The sequence below is a fragment of the Carassius gibelio genome, chromosome A6 (assembly GCF_023724105.1).
Source record: "Carassius gibelio isolate Cgi1373 ecotype wild population from Czech Republic chromosome A6, carGib1.2-hapl.c, whole genome shotgun sequence".
Lineage (NCBI taxonomy): Eukaryota > Metazoa > Chordata > Actinopteri > Cypriniformes > Cyprinidae > Carassius > Carassius gibelio.
Window position 1 is genome coordinate 23,006,621 of NC_068376.1, and position 17,908 is coordinate 23,024,528.

Below are 17,908 nucleotides of genomic sequence, written 5' to 3' on the forward strand. Positions count from 1 at the left end.
CTAAAACATTTTTTTTTAAAAAAACGTGCTGTCTAGATAGGCAGCGCACTAGGATTTGAGACACAGCACATTGATCACTACACAGAATAATGTGGTCACTTTACCTCTTCCAGTTCAATTTTTGTAGGCCTATGTTTTTGCGTCTTAATTTGTAACTTTCCCCTCAAGCCAAATGCAACGCGCTTAAAATATTCAAATCTATAGCATTTGATAAGAAGCTTGTATTTATTATGGTTAAGATGACTATTTATAGCATTGACTCAATACAGCAGTTATACTAAAAGCGAATTACTGTTACTAGGGTGAGAACCTTTTCGCCACATGACGGCGCTCTTGTGAAGAAAACAAAAGGAAAACTAAGAAGTGTGGTAGGATTGGTATATTTGAGGTTTTATTTTAATAATGCAAGAATACAATGTTTTTCTTTTTGGTTTGTTTGTTTTTTTGGTCGTATCTTACCATAAGAAAAACTGAGCACTTTGGAACTTTGCTCAATTTAAATGAAGTAATTTGTTGGCCCTTTAAAACAAAACCAAAACACAGTGTCGTTTTCTCCCGAAATTGATATTAATATGAATCTTCAAATATCTTTTCAATATTTTCTATGTTCATTGAAAACGTCTTTAATATACAGGTTGCATTTAGTCAGTTTTATTCATTTTCAAACAATAGTACAGTTTAGTCCAGACATGATCCAAAATCCGAAATCTAGTAGTTTTAGATCTCTTTGAGATCAGAGAGAGGCTGGAATACCATGGCTCTCTTCTTCATTCCCAGAACACAGGCAGAGTCCGGCGTGTTAGCAAAGATACGTCCTGCTCATATGATGATATGAATGAAATGAAGACATTTATGGAAAGATAAAAATAGAAGATTATTCACACAAACAGGTCAGGTTCATATGTAAATGCATTTTCCACTTGCGTGTTCCATTGCTTTTATATGCACTAAAGGTTGTGAGATTTATTATGTTACACTATTTCCTAAGATAAAATGAACCTGGCATAAAGTAGCTAGTTAAAACACATTCAATCTCATCATCCCACTCTTAAAATGATGATTTTGGCCTCTTTTACTTCTTGACTTACCATCAAACACAGACAAGCCTTAATTGTGAAACTGATATTCAGTTTTTCATAGTAAAGCATGTACATTTTTTTCATTATTTATTGAAATATTTTTCAATTCGTAGTAGTGGTGTTATTTTTTAAAGTGTGTTTAATTTTTGGTTATTCACACATGAAACATAATTTTGTCATTTTTGCAAAATTGTTCATAAAATTAATACAAAAGACAGCTTGAATGCTAAAACATAATTTACATATTTAGTTTGACTTCCTAAAGTTGACTGTCACCATTTATTATATATACACACACAGTTCTGCTTTAAATTTTATGAACCCTTTAGAATTTTCTATATAAATAAAACTAGGGTGACCATACGTCCCCTTTTCCCCCCAGACACATCCTGGTCAGGATTTATACATTGATGTAAAGAGCCAAATAAAAGGCAAGTGATCTGGTTAAAATTATTTTCCTCAGCCATGCACTCATTGAAATGACTGTTCACTCACCATGTCTGTAACACTCCTTCAGTTTATCAGTCAACCACAACACTGCTTTTGCACCCATCTTTGTGCCAAAGGTCCTATCAAAAGGTGTAGGGGTTCCACCCTGAAAATACCATGAGAAAAATGAATAATTGAGCCCAGGCCCCAGTGATCATGACAAGGGATATCTCAGCTCAGTTATGATGTTAAAACAAAAAATACCATCAATGTTGTAAACACAGACCTGCTGCATGTGCCCAAGCACATTCTTGCGGCAGTCAAAAACTCCCTTGCCCTCTTCGGAGTACAAGCTGAAGAGAAAATCTGTGGTGTAGTTTGCATTACATTTCTCATTCCTGAGGGAAAACAGTTTGATGTTATTTAGAACGCTGGTGCAAGAATAAAATAAGACCAGAGTCATTTGTCTAGATTACTGGAGAAGTTGACTGAATGAAACAGAGAGTGAAAAAATGCAGAAACAGATTGTGTGACAGAGTGACCAACCTAAGGATGAGGCCTCTTTTTACCGTGGTCTTCATTTTCTCCAATAAGTGCTCCACGTTTGTCTACCTCCCAACCAGACATTTAATGGTTAAAAAAAATGAAATGAGATGCATTCAACCAAACATCAACTAAACCAAGCATGATGTACCTCCAGGTCGCGAATGCCAAATCGTTCTTCATAGATATAAGCAGCATCAGCCCCCGCAGCCAGTCCTCCCATAGTTGCCAGATATCCACAATATCCCCCCATCGTTTCAATGAGGAAAACCCTGCGCTTTGTCCCAGCTGCGGATTGCTTGATTCTATCGCATGTCTAAAGACACAAAACAGATGCTTACATTTATAGTTGGGGACTTACACATCTGTGAACTGTATATTCATTTTTATAATATGTGGTTTCTCACAGTTGTGATAGTATTGAGAGCAGTATCAGCACCGATGCTGAAGTCTGATCCAGGAATGTTATTAGACACAGTAGCTGGAATAACAACCAGGGGAATACACAATTCCTCATATTTTTCTCTGGCAGTCACTAATTCCAAACCTCCAACAAAGGCCTAAATGAGTGTGAGAGAGAGAGAGAACAGAAAGGTGAGGTAAAATAAATAAAAACACCTTTTATTCATATTGGAAGTAATATTTGAAATTTTATCACCTCAAACCCTCCAATGATAACCAGGGCGTGAATGTTAAACTTGGTTATGTTCAGACTGATCTCTTCAATCATACTAGTTGGCAGTGACCTCCGGGGAGAAACAAAAACAACAACTAAATGCTGGACCTCATACACTAACATCCAAAGGATTTTTTGTTCACCAGAGCTGCATTTACTCGATCAAATATACAGTAAATATTATTGCAATTGAAAATAAATGTTTTCTATTTTAATATATTTTAAAACGTAATTTATTCAGGGTGACATTATTCAGCAGATATTATTCCAGTCTTCAGTATCATATGATCCCTCAGAAAATATTTTACTATGCTGATTTGGTGCTTTTAAAAAAAAAACACCACACATATTTAACATTTTTATCAATGAAAAGAAAACTTTTTGATGAACCAAATTTCTAAAGAATAGCATGTTAGAAATTAAAAAATGTTCACATTATAAATGTCTTTTACTGTTACTTTTGTAAATGCATCGTTGCTGAATAAAAAAAAATTCTTAAGAAAATCCCTTACTAATAGTTGATTTGGAATATTGAAGCACTAAGAGATATAAAATTAATCAATTTCAGTAAATGAACAGTTCTGTTGTACCTCTTGGTTCCTAAATTAGAACCACCTTTGCCTGTCCAGCCTCCAACATAGCCCCATGTCATTGGTTCAATCTGTGAAAAGCAGGAGACAGTTGAAATTGAATTGACGAATTTCTACATATTTACTCATGGATTCCTCGTGTATGTTAAATACTTTACAGTTCCGTGTGCAAGTCCATCAAAGCCGTCATGTACAGCTAGCATGTTGTGTCCTTGAAGGATACCGATCCTGACGGCTGAACGGACTGCTGCATTCATTCCTGCACATGGAGCTCCAACGTTCATGATAGCTATGTTTATATTACTCTAAAGAAAGAATGAAAGATGGGAGGAAGATCTTAAAGCACAATAAATAAATATATAAAAATACATGGAGTAAAGCCTAACAAAAGTGATAAACTACACGATAAAATGATGCTTGGTACACACCTTCACGTCTGGGGCGGTCACATGGGCCAAGAGTTTATACGTGTTCCAATTGTGCTCAAAACTCCTGCAGAAGAGAAACAACAGATCAAATCACAAGATCAGTTTTTGTTAAACAAAAAAGAAAATATACAAGATAAAGAGCTCACTTTCCCCTTAGCTTAATGGCTTCCTCAAATCTGCCCTCTTCCATAGCTTTGGTTACTTCCTTTGTCTAAAAAAAAAGTGAATAAGACTATGTATTACAAATTAAATCACATAAGTGTACATTTTGAAAAACAAGCAAACATTAACTGTACATATCTGATTTGGGAAGACAGCAGTTTGTTGAAATACCACATTGAAACCAAGGCAGGATGTGTCTGTGCCTGCTCACCAGGTGCACACACTCCATAAGAGGCAGTCGAACAGCCATGTTTCCAGACAGACTGACCACACATGCAGGGGTGTCAGGAGTGGCCTCAAGCAACGCCATCACAGCCTCCACCCCCATCCTACTGCCCTGAAAACAAGACAGACAGGGGAAGACCTGTTGGCAGCATGTTACAGATGCATCAAATAAACAAAAACTACTTTCAAAATCGGAATTCTAATCAAACCAAGATTCTGTCAAAGGCGGAAGGTGTTCCTCCTCTCTGCACATGACCCAAAATAGTGGCGCGTGTGTCAAAGCTCAGCTTCTTAGTGATCAGCTAAACAAAGAAATGTGAAGAATTAGCCATGTAATGTTATGTACTAGCTGATAAAGAAAAATCCCAATGCGTACGTTCATGATAATATCACAGGTGATGTGTTTGCCATGGCGATCCAGAGCACCTTCTGCCAAAATGATGATATTCAGACGATTGCCAATGCTTCTTTGCTGCACAATGAAGACAGCATAATGACATTAGAAAGAATATGATGACGTTGATTATGATGATAAAAAAAAAAAAAAAAAAAAAAAAAAAAGGCAGTCATAATGTGTATAGATCTTACATGGGTAAGTCTCCTGCACAGATGTTCCTCCCATCCTTCAGCTGGAGGCATTTCAGGAATAAAAACCCAGTCAGCGCCACACGCCAGGGCAGTGACTAAGGCCAAATATCTAAATACACACACACACACACACACTCTCTTGTGTTAGAGGCAGAACATAAGAGAAACACTGCATTGTGATAACCAGGGTAATTATAGAACTAACCCATTTTCAACTCAAATTTAAATAATAAGAATATGCTAGAAACAAAATAAATGTTAACTGAAATAATTTCACTTAGTATAACTTGATGTACTAAAATAACTACAACTAATAAAATAAATAATGACAAATAACAAAATTACTAAAATTAAAATGTAAAAGTTTAAATAAACAATATCCCCCCCACAATATGCGAACATACAATAACAAAATGACATATGCATCCATACTGCAACATACCCACAATGCCTCCCCATAACTTCCAGAATGAATACTCTTTGATGACTGCAAAGGTGAGATAAGAACAGACAAATCAATGTGTTGTCAAGTTCAGTATCCAACTGTGTAGTATGCATGCATGTATGTACCTCGTTGCTGTTGTTGTGATAGCATCCACTACTTCCATGATCCTGTGCAGAGCTGAATCAGTGCCAATGGTCATGTCTGTGCCACAGAAATCATTGTCGATGGATCCCACCATCCCAACAATGTTCAGATGAGATGAACGTTTAGCCTCCTCTGCTGTGATTTTACCTATGAGCAAAGACACACAGACACGTGCCTCTCTCTATATATCTAAGAAAAATTGACACACTGAATCTTCTCATCAGGTAAAAACTGTAATTGTGTAATATTGCATTTTACATTTAAATTACAATTTAAATTAAGTGTTTTCTATTTTAATATATTTTAAAATGCAATTTATTATATTAATGGCAAAGCTTAATTATTTTCTTCAGCCATTACTCCATTACTCACAGAAATCATTACCTGTTTTGGTGCTTATTTATTTTCAGTGTTGTTATTCTTATTTTTAAAAGAGTTGTGCTGCTTAATAACTTTGATACATGTTTTTCAGGGAAGTTTGTTGAATGGTTTAAGACAACAGCATTCATTTGAAAAAAACTGTAACCAAGTGCGCACACACACCGAACGGAGTAGTGAACAAACACATTCACACACACACACACACACACCCCGGAGCAGTGGACAGCCAATGCTGCAGTGCTGGGGGAGCAGTTTGGGGTTCGGTGTCTTTCTCAAGGGTCTCACCTCAGTTGTGGTATTGAGGGTGTAAGAGGGCACTGGACATTCAGTCCCACCACCTACAATCCCCGCCGGACCTGAGACTCAAACCCACGACCTTTGGGTTACAAGTCCGACTGTCTAGCCATAATCTCACAACTACCCCTTTATTGACTTAACTGTCCATTTTGATTGTTTTAATACATCCATTCTGAATAAAAGTAAATAAAGTGAAAAACCCTGACAGACCGATAATGATTACCATGTGATATGGTCCTACCTGCTTTCAGCAAGATTTGGAGCAGCTCACTCCACTCATTGCGAAACTCATTGGCGCCTGTCAGGCTCCCATCTCCACCAATAACACACAGATTAGTGATGCCCAACTTCACCAGGTTACATGCTGCTTTAGCTCTACCCTCTTTAGAGCGGAAGTCCTGACACCGGGCACTGCCAATGACTGTGCCACCCTGACAAAAGAATCGGATAAAACAGAAAAATAATAGGAAACAAACACTTCAGCAAAAATGCCAAACATTAAAATAACTTAAGATGTTGGCCAAGGAATATACTAAAGTGCGGTGGATGGTTAGTGTAGTTGAGATGTGTTGAGATAATATTAGAGGGATAATTTAGACTCACACTGCTCTCTGGCAACTGTGCTAGACCAGTGGTTAAGGTTTGGCTGGTTAGCAAGGGTTTGAGACTGCCCATGCTCATGTGGTGCCATCAGCCAAAAAGCATTGTCATGATGTCTGCACCTCGTGTGATTACTCACTTAGAATTTGTGGTGTTGGCAGCAGTATGTACGCGAGTATGTGTGTGTGTGTGTGTGTGTGTGTGTGTAACATTACCCTAAGTCTCAAGCAGGTCTCTGGGTGAACTCTGGCATTTTGTACTAAACCATAGAGGTTATACCATGCAACATAATCACTTATATACACAAATAACCTGATGAACTCCTCCCTTAGTTACAGTTATGGATTATGTTGATGTGATGATACAATGTCCAAAAAGGTTTGTTGAAAGCAGGATTTCTAATTTCTCAAAAGTACTGGAACACGGGCCTCCCATCAAAAAGTGTTCTCATATCGTGATACAGTTTTGGATATATGGATAGAAATTGTCTTTACCTGCAGTACAGAGTGTGCTGAATGTTCACAAGCAATAAAGAGCTGCTTAATAGCTGCACGAATGATATTGGACATTTGCGAAATTTGACCTCATCCAGCACTATTTTTGTCTTATAAAGTATTCCATTATGGTGCTAGAAATTGCTGCAAACGATTCAGTGCATGAGTAAACTGTTGTAAAACAACTCCTTCGTGACCCAGTAAAAAGCTGATGACGATGATGAGTTTATTACCAGCTGCAGCATCATTGACACGCTCTCCCAAGTTGCTTGTCCGATGTTATCTCCTCCATCGACTAGGCCCTGATAACCCTAGATGCACAAAAAGATTGGAGGATGCATAATTGAATGCACATGCACACGTAACATTTTAAATAATGAGTGGATTTAAAAATAAGCAAGAGCTGAGTGAATTAGAAAGTGAATTTCTCCTGCCTAATAGCGGTAATTTAGAATGACAAATTCTCAATTTCTGTGTGCAGCGAATAGCAGTCTTTCACCTTTAATTCTTTATTTCTTATGTGTATGTGCTTCGATGTACGGACCTCATGTACAAAATAGACTTTCGCACCGGTGTAGATCCCAACTCTCACCGTGGCTCGGACAGCAGCATTCATACCTGAGATATAATCATTAAAGAATTATAATTATTGCACATTTATATTCATTTATTCCAGAACTAAGAGGTCTAAGGTTGTCTTTAACTTGTCACAAGCATTACATTTAATTAAGATTTGGTGACTGTTCATGAAATGTATCAAGCGAACTACTAATTAACTGGAAAGTGTGTAATTAAAAAAAATCTATTCTAAACCTGTGATCTTGTCATCTGGTCACACAAACACACATGGTGGTTAAGTCCCAGTGTTTCATTTAAAAGACTGAACCAGAGAGGACAACAGGCAAGCTTCATTGCCCAGCTCTCTAAAGCAACCACATTTTCCCAAAGGTCACCGGCTAAATATAACACCCCTCAGACAAAGAGAGAGACAGAGATCATAGGGAGGAATTGAGTGAGAGGGAGAGGGAATGATAGGGCGAACATAGTTAAGGTTCTTCTACTACTAGTTGCCATTACTCAGTTATTTGACTTATTCTCCAGCTGGTACCAGATAAGGTTAAAGGTCAGTTTTTTTTTCCAATTGCTAAAGGTTGAATAAAAAGGTCAGTGTGAAAGCTTTTGCACTTCTCATGACCTTTCTAATGTACAATTCATGTTGTAAATGAGGAGGTGGAAGTTCAATCAGGTAATCAAGCAACCAACAAAACCACTTTAAATGATCATCTATCAAGTTACGGCCAAATTCAATACCACACACACATTTGACTTTATGCCTTGCATTTTAATGCCAAAGAGGAAACTGCATATCACTCTTGATAATACAGGTAAAAACCTTACTAATATGACAAATACTGATATTTTTCTCACTCCACAAAATCGAAACCCAATTTCAAAGGTATAGTTCTTCCAACACTTCACACTCATGTCATTCTAGACTCATGTTCCTTCATATTGTGAAACAAGATATGCTTTGCAGAATTCCATATAACAAAAGCGGACAGTCCAAATTTACACAACAATGAGGAGGAAGAAAACAAATTGAAGAATTTAGAATACATGAACAAATGCATTAAGAAAATTTGTATCAAACGTTTTCATATGGAATTTGTTATAGTGTTTATACTTCAAATTCATTTTGGCTCAGTAATTATTTTTTAAAAAAGTGAATATTTGTATTCAACAAGGACATATTCAATTGATCAAAGTGCCAGTAAAGACATTACAAAATATTTCAATTTCAAATAAATGCTGTTCTTTTGACCTTTCTATTCAACAACAAAAAAAAAAAAACCTTGGGAGGCTGGGGGGGGGGGATGTGAGTTTCCAGAGAAAAAAATTCTCAACTGATAATGGTAAAATGTTACTTGAGAAACAAATAGGCATATCAGAATGATTCCTGAAGGATCTTGTAACACTGCACATTAAACAATGTTACCAACCCCAAATTTCTGAATAGTACTGTTCATACACAGAAACGTAAAAACCCAATCATCTTTTGACATTATTAGACCGATGGTAGATTATTTGTTTTGTTTTATACAGTTGCCATATCGCAAAAATATGGAAAAGTTATGTTTTAAGGCACAAGACATTTTAGTTTCAGTATTAGAAATTAGGATGTAGAGATAAACAAAGAGTGCACCCCAAAACTGTTTAAAGCCCTGTACTTCCACGGAGTTGGTCTCTATAAAGGCCCACACAAACCTAACCTTGTGCATCTCCTCCAGAGGTGAGGACAGCGATGGCCTTTCCAACGCCCATCTTTGTGGGGTCCACAGGTGCTGAACGTTGCATATTGAGATGGCCTGGGGAAGACAAGGGAAATTTTGAAGTCAACTGTGAACACTTTTCTCTATCAGACCGCTGAAAGAGACTGACTAAGAAAGTGGAGTGGGAACGTGACAGTATGAACTCCCTCTACCCTGGCATGCAGTGTCACAGATATGATCCACCCCCTTCAAACAAATATAAAATTATCTGGAGTGGCACCACACGCTGCTAGTGTTCTGACTAAAACAAACACACATAGACACTGCATTTACAGTCACTTTGATCCCATGTCATGTGATCTTCATGCACAAACAAAACCAGATACAATCACAAAACACTTACATGGACAAACAAAGGCATACAGTCATGGCTGGAAATGAATACACCAACATGACCTTTACGCTATCTTTTCCCATAGAGCATACTGTGAGTATGCAATGCAAAAAAATACTCACGTATGCACACACACTTGCAGTCATTGTGTATGGTGCTGGAACAGCTGAGGTTGTTCAGGGTTCCGTCTAAATAGTTTGTAGAAGTGGGCTTTCCATCTATAACAAAAGGGCATTGAAAAAGATCAATTTACTTCTTCATCCTAGAATAATCAACAAAGCTCTAGCATGACTCAACCATTTATAGCACACTTATATCTGAGATTTCTGAGAAAACACTATGAACACAGTATCATGATTATATGTTGAGGAAGTGTGTGCATTTGCTGTTGTTTAGTGCTGCAACTATTACAGATAACCCTTACTATAAAGGGAACAATGAAGGACTTTCATCAAGCTCAAGTCTTAAATGGACAGAGCTGCATTATCACTTGCAGATTAAATTTTACTGTGATGTAATTCCACAGATTCAGGTCACCAATATAATAGCTGGCTAACGCATCAAACAAATCACTAGTTTTGTTTGCACTGCATGTCTTTGTTTTCTAACAAAACATGTATTTCAGGGTTCCTCAAATGTTTCCCTGGAAGGCCAATATGCTTCAGAGTTTAGCTCCAACCCTGATCAAACTCACCTGCCTGTGTTTTTCTAATGATCCTGAAGACATTGATTATCATGCTCAGGTGTGTTTAATTAGGGTTAGAGCTAAACTCTACAAGAAAAGGGAATCTCGTGGGCCAGATTTGAGGATCCCTGATGTACATGGATTCATTGATGTTATGGTGTTTAATTCTAATTATAGTAAAAACTTATCCACCCTATTCATTAACAGTGACATAAATACAGTAAATAGTAAATATATCTTATGGTTCTTCATTTACAAAGAAGAAGACTTCTAGTAAACAAGATTAGAGTCTTAATGAGATTATAGTAGAGTCTGTATTAAACTCCATGACTCTGGTGTCCCAGAGTACAACAGCTGCTTGTTGTTGGATGACATTGGTGTTAGATGTTTAGACTCCAGTATGTTACTGTCCACTGATCGAACGCTGTTGTGGATCAGGGACAGCAGACTAATCAGTGTTACTGGTGTTTATGCTTATACCCAGCCAGGTACTTCTTAATTATTTGTTATGGTTTAGAGAAGCTGACCACTACAAATCCGCCAATCCTGTTTTAAACAAGTCATTTACAGAGCTGAGTTAAACCTCCTTAACACCAGATAATTCTCTCCGGCAACATTAAATGTAGTGCCATCTTTTCTCTACAAAAACTTATTCTGAAAAGCTGTTCTAAAAAGCTTTTCAAAATAATTAGACTTAAACCCACTATACATACTGTATGATTTCTTTGAATCCTTTAAGATACTGTAATGAGATATTGTATGATGTGATCTCATGGCAGATCAGTGTGTACAGTGTTTCATGTCAATAGAAATCCTTCTCGGTCACAAAAATTTGTCTTAAATTACAAATTCAAGGACACTTTTTTCTAGATTTACATAGACCCATTTAATTTTAATAAGAAATGTCAAGATATTGTGCCATTCATACTATCACGTTTAAACCATTAGACAGTTTATTGCCAGATACATTCCCATTAAGATAACATAAGTTAATTCCCATTTTTTTCTTAAGAATCAAGTAAATAGATTCCGATTCTTGGAATTGAAAAATTCCAAACTTCTGGAATCAAACAGCCCTGGGAGAAGGTTTAATAAGCCACTCCCATTTTATAAATATCAACCTCACTTTGAGCAATGCTTGCTTACTGTGACATCAAAACATAAATGTGCTGTGTCATTTGGTCATCATTTTTACACACATATGAATGCAAACAAACAAACACTGTATGTGTACTGGATCTAACTGAATCTTCCTGTGCTTGAACTGCCAGATGAACACCGCCAGCCCAATGTGAGGAATCCAGTGGAACAGGAGTACATACAATCGCAGAATACACATGAACAACTCTAACAAAGAAAAACTAATCTGACATACACATACAAACACATCCCAGACGCATACACACACCTGCCAGACACACACACAGCTGTCCAACACTGCCTCCATTCTTTCTAGTAGAGTGAGATAGTGTGTGGTGGCCATGACAAGCTCTTATCAGTATTAGAACTGACCTCACGTTTCTACTCACGTTTTCCTCTCTCCTTCCCTCGTTTTCTCCCTTTCTGTGCACTCATTTACTCCTTCAGCATTTTCCAAAAAAATCTCTCTCTAACTCTCTGGTCTTTTAAATCTGCATTTGTTCATTGGTCTGTTTCGGCTGAGTTTATCTTAATCAAATGAATGAATAGTATTTTACTGCTGCTTGCCTCTTTACTTGGAAATCATCTGGGCTCACAGCAGAGGAAGTCTAATATTGTAATAGGATTGCATGTAACAGAGTTCACATGTAGAATATATTGGTTCAAAGCAGGAGTTATGCCACTAGTATAAAGTAAAGGTTAGTAAAAAACAGACCATGCTTATGACTAACAGGATTAGTACAGTGTTTTTGTTTGTTTGTCTACCTTGTCTACCTCAACATTATGGTGGACTGTTTTTTTAAACATAACATTTAATGAAAATATATTTTTCTTGCCCAAATCTATCTATCTATCTATCTATCTATCTATCTATCTATCTATCTATCTATCTATCTATCTATCTATCTATCTATCTATCTATCTATCTATCTATCTATCTATCTATCTATCTATCTATATATATATATATATATATATATATATATATATATATATATATATATATATATGCTGCCAATAATAAAATCACCAGATGATGTTTTGATGCAGCCTGTGAAAATATAAGCAAGTGCAAATATGAACTAACCACTGTAGTAGGGACGTTTATATTGAAAATAAAAAACTTTATTTATTGATATTTATAAAAAGGCAAATACTCTACTATAGACAAGATCATACACTAGGCCAGGGCTTCATTATGAGATCCATATTACGTACAGTATGATAAGACAAAAATTCCTGTTTTATTCAGTATCTTTCTCTTTTCTCTCTATCTCTCTCTCTAAGTGTTCGTTCAACATGTTGCAATACTATTTCTCACCAGTGGGTGGAAATATATGCTACTTACTTTAAAATCTTCTCACAGCTGTATAGGGAGGGTACAAAATATTCAGTAAATAAAATCCACACCATAATGATTCACAAAAAAAAAAAAAGATTATTTTAATTTAAATTGTTTGTGCTACAATTCTGTAATGATGGATTGTGGTCAATTTTATAGAAATATCCATAAAAATCCATTCTTTCATTTTGCAGTCTTTTCTTTCTTTCTCTTTCTCTCTCTCTCTCTCTCTCTCTCTCTGATGTATACCTCATACTGTATTGCTATTTCATCTTCCAGCTACTTTATTTATTCAACATATCTGCTATTTTCACTTGATTCATTCCCCCATCTTTAATTTCTCTTTAGCCTTTTCACCATCTCTGCTTTCCTCCATTTATCTTCTCAATAAATGTTTGTTTATCCTCTTTCCCTCCTCATCCTCCTCCACCACCCACATTCATTATAGTGACTTGCCCTCTCCTAACTTCTCTTGTTTCGTGATCTTTCTCTTATCCCTACTCTTCCTGTTTTTAATTGTATGCTAAATGAAATGCTAAACCTACACACCCTTGACATTTAAAGCACACACTTGAGAATGCACATGCATAAACACACACACACACACACACACACACTTTGTGCTGCATTTCAAAATGAATGTGTGTGTGTGGCCGTGCAGGAAATGGAATGAAGGGTGTTTGTGCACTGGGGCTTGGTATAAAATCTTCAAATACTGAAACTGTGTATGTCTTAAAATAAGTTGGCAATACAAACTATTAATGAAAGAAATTTATATTATTTTTCATACTTGGGGCTCAGTGATTAGCCATTATTTTCTAAATGATCCGATCAATGATTTTTGCCTTATTATGGATGCTAAAAATGGGCATATACTTTGAAGAAAGGATATTTAGAAATTATACGACCCTTCAGAAAACATTTGAATATGCTGATTTTGGGTTAAAAACAGTTGTGCTGATAAATATTTTATGGAAACTGATTTTTTAGGATTATTTGATGAAATATCAAGAGAATATCATTTATTTGAAACAGTTTTTTTTATATATATAAATGTTTTACTGTCAATTTATCATCAGTGGTTCCTTGCTGAATAAAATTCAATTATAATTTTTCTTTTTTTTTTTTTAGCTATGTACACAACACACTAGTATGGAGCCCCGCACATAAAATAGTAGGCTAAATCGTTTGCACTATTTACTATTCCGTTCCCTTAATTTATAAATTGTGCGCACCATTTACCAATTTGTTCCCTCCATTTGTTAAATCGTTCACACAATTTATAAATTGAGATCGAAATCGATAGAGCAAATTAGTAAATTGTGTGCACAAATTAGCAAACTGAGGGAAAATTTCAGCAAATCGAGGGAATGAATTAGCAAATCAAGGGAACCAAATACTAATGTGTGCACGTTTTAGTACATCAAGGGAACAAATTAGTAAATCTTGTGCACAGTTTATTTATTTTTTCTGCTATGTCATGTGCGGGACTCCATACCCTAGAGATCATCTTCAAATTACACAACTGTTCAAAATCTTATGTTCAATCAAAAAATTTCTTAGGGGTAAGATGAATCACAGTGAGACCTCACTATGTCTGCTGTCAGCTACCTGCATGACATCATTGTTCACTCAGAGAGCTGGACAGAACATCTCCTGAAGGCTGCCAGATGAGCTTCAGAAGCTGTACTGATCACCAACCCATGAAACACCGTCTAGGGCTGTCAGAAGAATGTTACATGGGAATTGGAGGAGGGCTGATAATGCCTACCTGGAAAAAGGTAGAAAAAGTTTAGGAATAAAATACTGGAGTGAAAAGACAAGATATGAGAGTAAGGAAATGATTACAGAATTGCAACTATCCATTTAGCATTTATACTAAAAATACAGTTAATAGTAACGTTCAGTCATCTTGGATACATTGATCAGGTCTGGAGGAACTGTGCATAATAAACACCACATTCACTGTTAAACCTGTTTTTGAAAAGACGCTAACAAAACCTATTAGATGGACAACACTATGTGCTCAGAAAGGAGAAAAATAATAATCAGCATGTGGTTTTTCAAATTCTCTTTCTCATTCTTAGATGCAAAGACACATGTGCATACACACTAACAAACATTCATGCTACTTTGGCCATAAGGATATGTGTTAACTTTCTTGCTAGCACACACACACACACACACACACACAAACACACCCAGTTTGACACCTATAACTGTGTGGTAGCAAACCAGATCTGTTCAGTTACAGCAACAAATCCCCTCACTCCTCCATTTTTTCCTTTCCCATCTCTTTGTTCTTTTTATCTTGCCACTAACAAGCGTGCATTTAGCCTAGAACATTTCTGTGGTTTCAGTGTGGTGCTAGCCATTACATCACATGCTGGTTGGTATGTTTTTTTTTTTACATGTCTTTTGTTCTTGAATGTCAAAATCAGATAACCCAGTGCACCAGCATCTTTGTACAATGAGGCTCATGGCGAGTGATAAGACACTGATATGAGAGATAAAAGTGATGATTAAAAGAACAATTATTTACATTGACATAAGCATTATTTACATTATTTTTTGATTTGTGAACCGTGATTGAAGTATATATTCAAGACAGATGTTCATTTGAACAAATTAATTAGTCAGAGAAAGAATGACTGCTCCTTCAAATAACTGTGTAATGAGAAAACAGTTTTGCACAGTCTGTGTTTTGAACTGGACTTTGACCATGTTGTTCTGCCTCTTGCCACACTTGTACACTACACAGTTTTTGGAAGAACATGAGGATGTGTAAATGATGACAGCATTATCATTCATGGATGGACTATCCCTTTAAGACCAGATTTATTTGTTGCTTGAGCACTACCTAATTCATTTTCAAAAGCTAATCCTTCACCATGTCGTAACATCCCAACCAGAATTTTTGCCCCTTCTGCTGAAAACTGGTTCAGGCAAGGCACAACATGGTGCCAATGCATATGAACATGCTCAGCATCAAAAGATTTCAAATGTAACTTGAAGAAGCAAATAAACAAGGTAACTTGTTTTATAGCTTATAGATAATTGGCTTATCTGTCCTGGCTTGAACTGGCTGCTAGCTGTATACTTTTAACTCCCCATGCCTCAGTCCACCCCAGTGGGTATTGACTGCAACTTGACAGACACACATTCAGAAGCATATTTCAAATACCATAACATGCATGAAGGTGTGAAGATGTTCTGTTGTGCCACTCGGTTTTTTAATAACACACTGAATATATTGGTAAGGATATTGATTGTTGACACCATTAATTAAAAACATCTCTCCTCAGACTAACAGCAACATATAAAGCTTATGTACTGGTAAAACTTGTAGAAACATGAACATCTAACGGCATGTGAAGTGTGGATACAGGAAGAATGGGATTCGATTGAAAGCTCTGAAATTCAAGAAATGAAACCTTTGCCATATTAGCTTCAAGTAATCAAACAAAGTGTCAAAATCCTTAAAACTATCAAAAAGAATTCAGTTGAAGACCTCTCCATGTAAGACCTGACTAATTAAGGGGTTTTAAAATGTGGTCTGCACCCCCAAGGGAGTAAATGACAATACTGCAGCAGAAGTCAACCTATTGTCACACTTTTTTTTTTCAATATAATAACCTAAAATGCAAAAGTTTACTTAATCCAAAAATAAATATAAGAACATATTTATTTGAAAGAAAGAAATACGTTCATTCAGCAAGGATGCATTTCTGTTTCAAACAAATGCTGTTCTTTTGTACTTCCTTTTCAGCAAAAATGTATCAGTTTCCGCAAAATTTTCAGCAGCCGAGCTATCAACAATGATAATAATAAGACAAGTTTCTTGAGCAACAAATCAGCATATTAAAATGATTTCTCAAGGATCATGACACTGTAGCATGGAGTAATGGCTGCTGAAAAAAAAAACAGTGTTTACTGTATTTTTGATCAAATAAACACAACATTGGTGAGCATAACAATCTACTTTCAAAAACAATAAAGATTTTTATCTGAGCCAAACTTTAAAGAATAGTCTAAATGCATATGTTATAATAGACCAGGTTTAAAATGCAATGCTCAGTTTTATGCAATACATAATGGAGGATCCTGAAATAAACTGTTATTCACTCTAACATGCAAGTGGGAATTACAAACAAGGCAGGGCTATATTAATATTCCTCTAACATTCTAGTTATTGGTTTGTTCTAAATGCAAATATTTAAATAAAATAACACAGCACAATTTTGGATGTCTTTGTAAATGTTTGTTGCATGCCTGATCCCCATAACTTTTCTAAAGGCTCAGTGCTGCACTGTCTACAAAAGCGTACAAAAACTGTTCACCAAACTGCTGCTGTTTCATGATGGAAAGCAAACTTTTTAATGGGCATAATTTCTTCTCATAAACAAGCAGTGCGTGAGGATGCAATAGCATGAGATGCAGTTTATTCTGGTATTTGGTGTTGTCATTGATAAAAGATGAGCAAGATTATGTGCAAGAGAGTTATGGAAAGCGATTAACTTTTGAATTATCTGATCGTGAGTTCAGCTACTGAACCATAAATCCTAACCATCCCTTGAGTCTCTTTTTGGCGCTCAGCTTTATTTTGTTCTCTCTCCCTCAAAGACTGTTTGTTTTCTTCTTACACTCAATTTACGTCTCAGACTAAAGCGAGAAGGACAGTTATAAAGTTGCATTTGGTTTGTCTAAATAACAGGTCACATTTAATTTGGTATGAATGCGAATTTGTACACATTTGTTATGGTTTAAAATTGTCAAAAATGCATGTATTGATTGACCTATTCTGTACTCACCTTTGTGTTTATTCTCAAATATTAGTTGTTTGGTTTATTCGCTGCATCAACTTATGGTAATTGCTTGTCTATATTAATGCTCTTAAATTTTCCTCTGCATTTCATTTTAATTTCAAATCCTTGGCAATTTGAACATCAGCTTTAATACTATGCTATTAAAACATTTTAATTTGCCAGTGGTCTTC

General features: G+C 36.1%; 1 protein-coding gene across 2 annotated transcripts; it reads right to left on the reverse strand.

The window, feature by feature from the left end:
* Nucleotides 1-366: 366 nt before the first annotated feature.
* LOC128015749 (ATP-dependent 6-phosphofructokinase, muscle type) lies at nucleotides 367-10,423 on the reverse strand. 2 transcript variants are annotated; one of them, XM_052599843.1, is made up of 23 exons: nucleotides 10,170-10,423; nucleotides 9,868-9,963; nucleotides 9,352-9,447; nucleotides 7,626-7,699; nucleotides 7,315-7,392; nucleotides 6,229-6,418; nucleotides 5,291-5,456; nucleotides 5,163-5,207; nucleotides 4,721-4,829; nucleotides 4,509-4,604; nucleotides 4,342-4,434; nucleotides 4,119-4,244; nucleotides 3,892-3,956; nucleotides 3,746-3,809; nucleotides 3,476-3,622; nucleotides 3,318-3,388; nucleotides 2,710-2,797; nucleotides 2,459-2,611; nucleotides 2,203-2,367; nucleotides 2,055-2,116; nucleotides 1,795-1,906; nucleotides 1,575-1,674; nucleotides 367-815 (listed from the first exon to the last, which is right to left on the reverse strand). In XM_052599843.1, the coding sequence occupies exons 1-23, from the start codon at nucleotides 10,195-10,197 to the stop codon at nucleotides 718-720; spliced, it is 2,322 nt and encodes a 773-aa protein (XP_052455803.1). In that variant the 5' UTR covers nucleotides 10,198-10,423; the 3' UTR covers nucleotides 367-717. The 2 variants fall into 2 exon arrangements, with proteins under 2 accessions (XP_052455803.1, XP_052455802.1); XM_052599842.1 differs by having other exon boundaries at nucleotides 7,581-7,699; nucleotides 10,170-10,404.
* Between the last annotated feature and the right edge of the window lie 7,485 nt (nucleotides 10,424-17,908).

Bases quoted from the DNA above. Each gene is read 5' to 3' on its own strand.
- LOC128015749 (XM_052599842.1), bottom strand. From the start codon at position 10,197: ATGAAAGTCCTTCATTGTTCCCTTTATA. The intron at 2,612-2,709 runs GTGATAAAATTT...ACACTCATTTAG, and splicing joins TTATCATTGGAGGGTTTGAG to GCCTTTGTTGGAGGTTTGGA. The intron at 2,368-2,458 runs GTGAGAAACCAC...TTGTGTCTTTAG, and splicing joins CTCTCAATACTATCACAACT to ACATGCGATAGAATCAAGCA.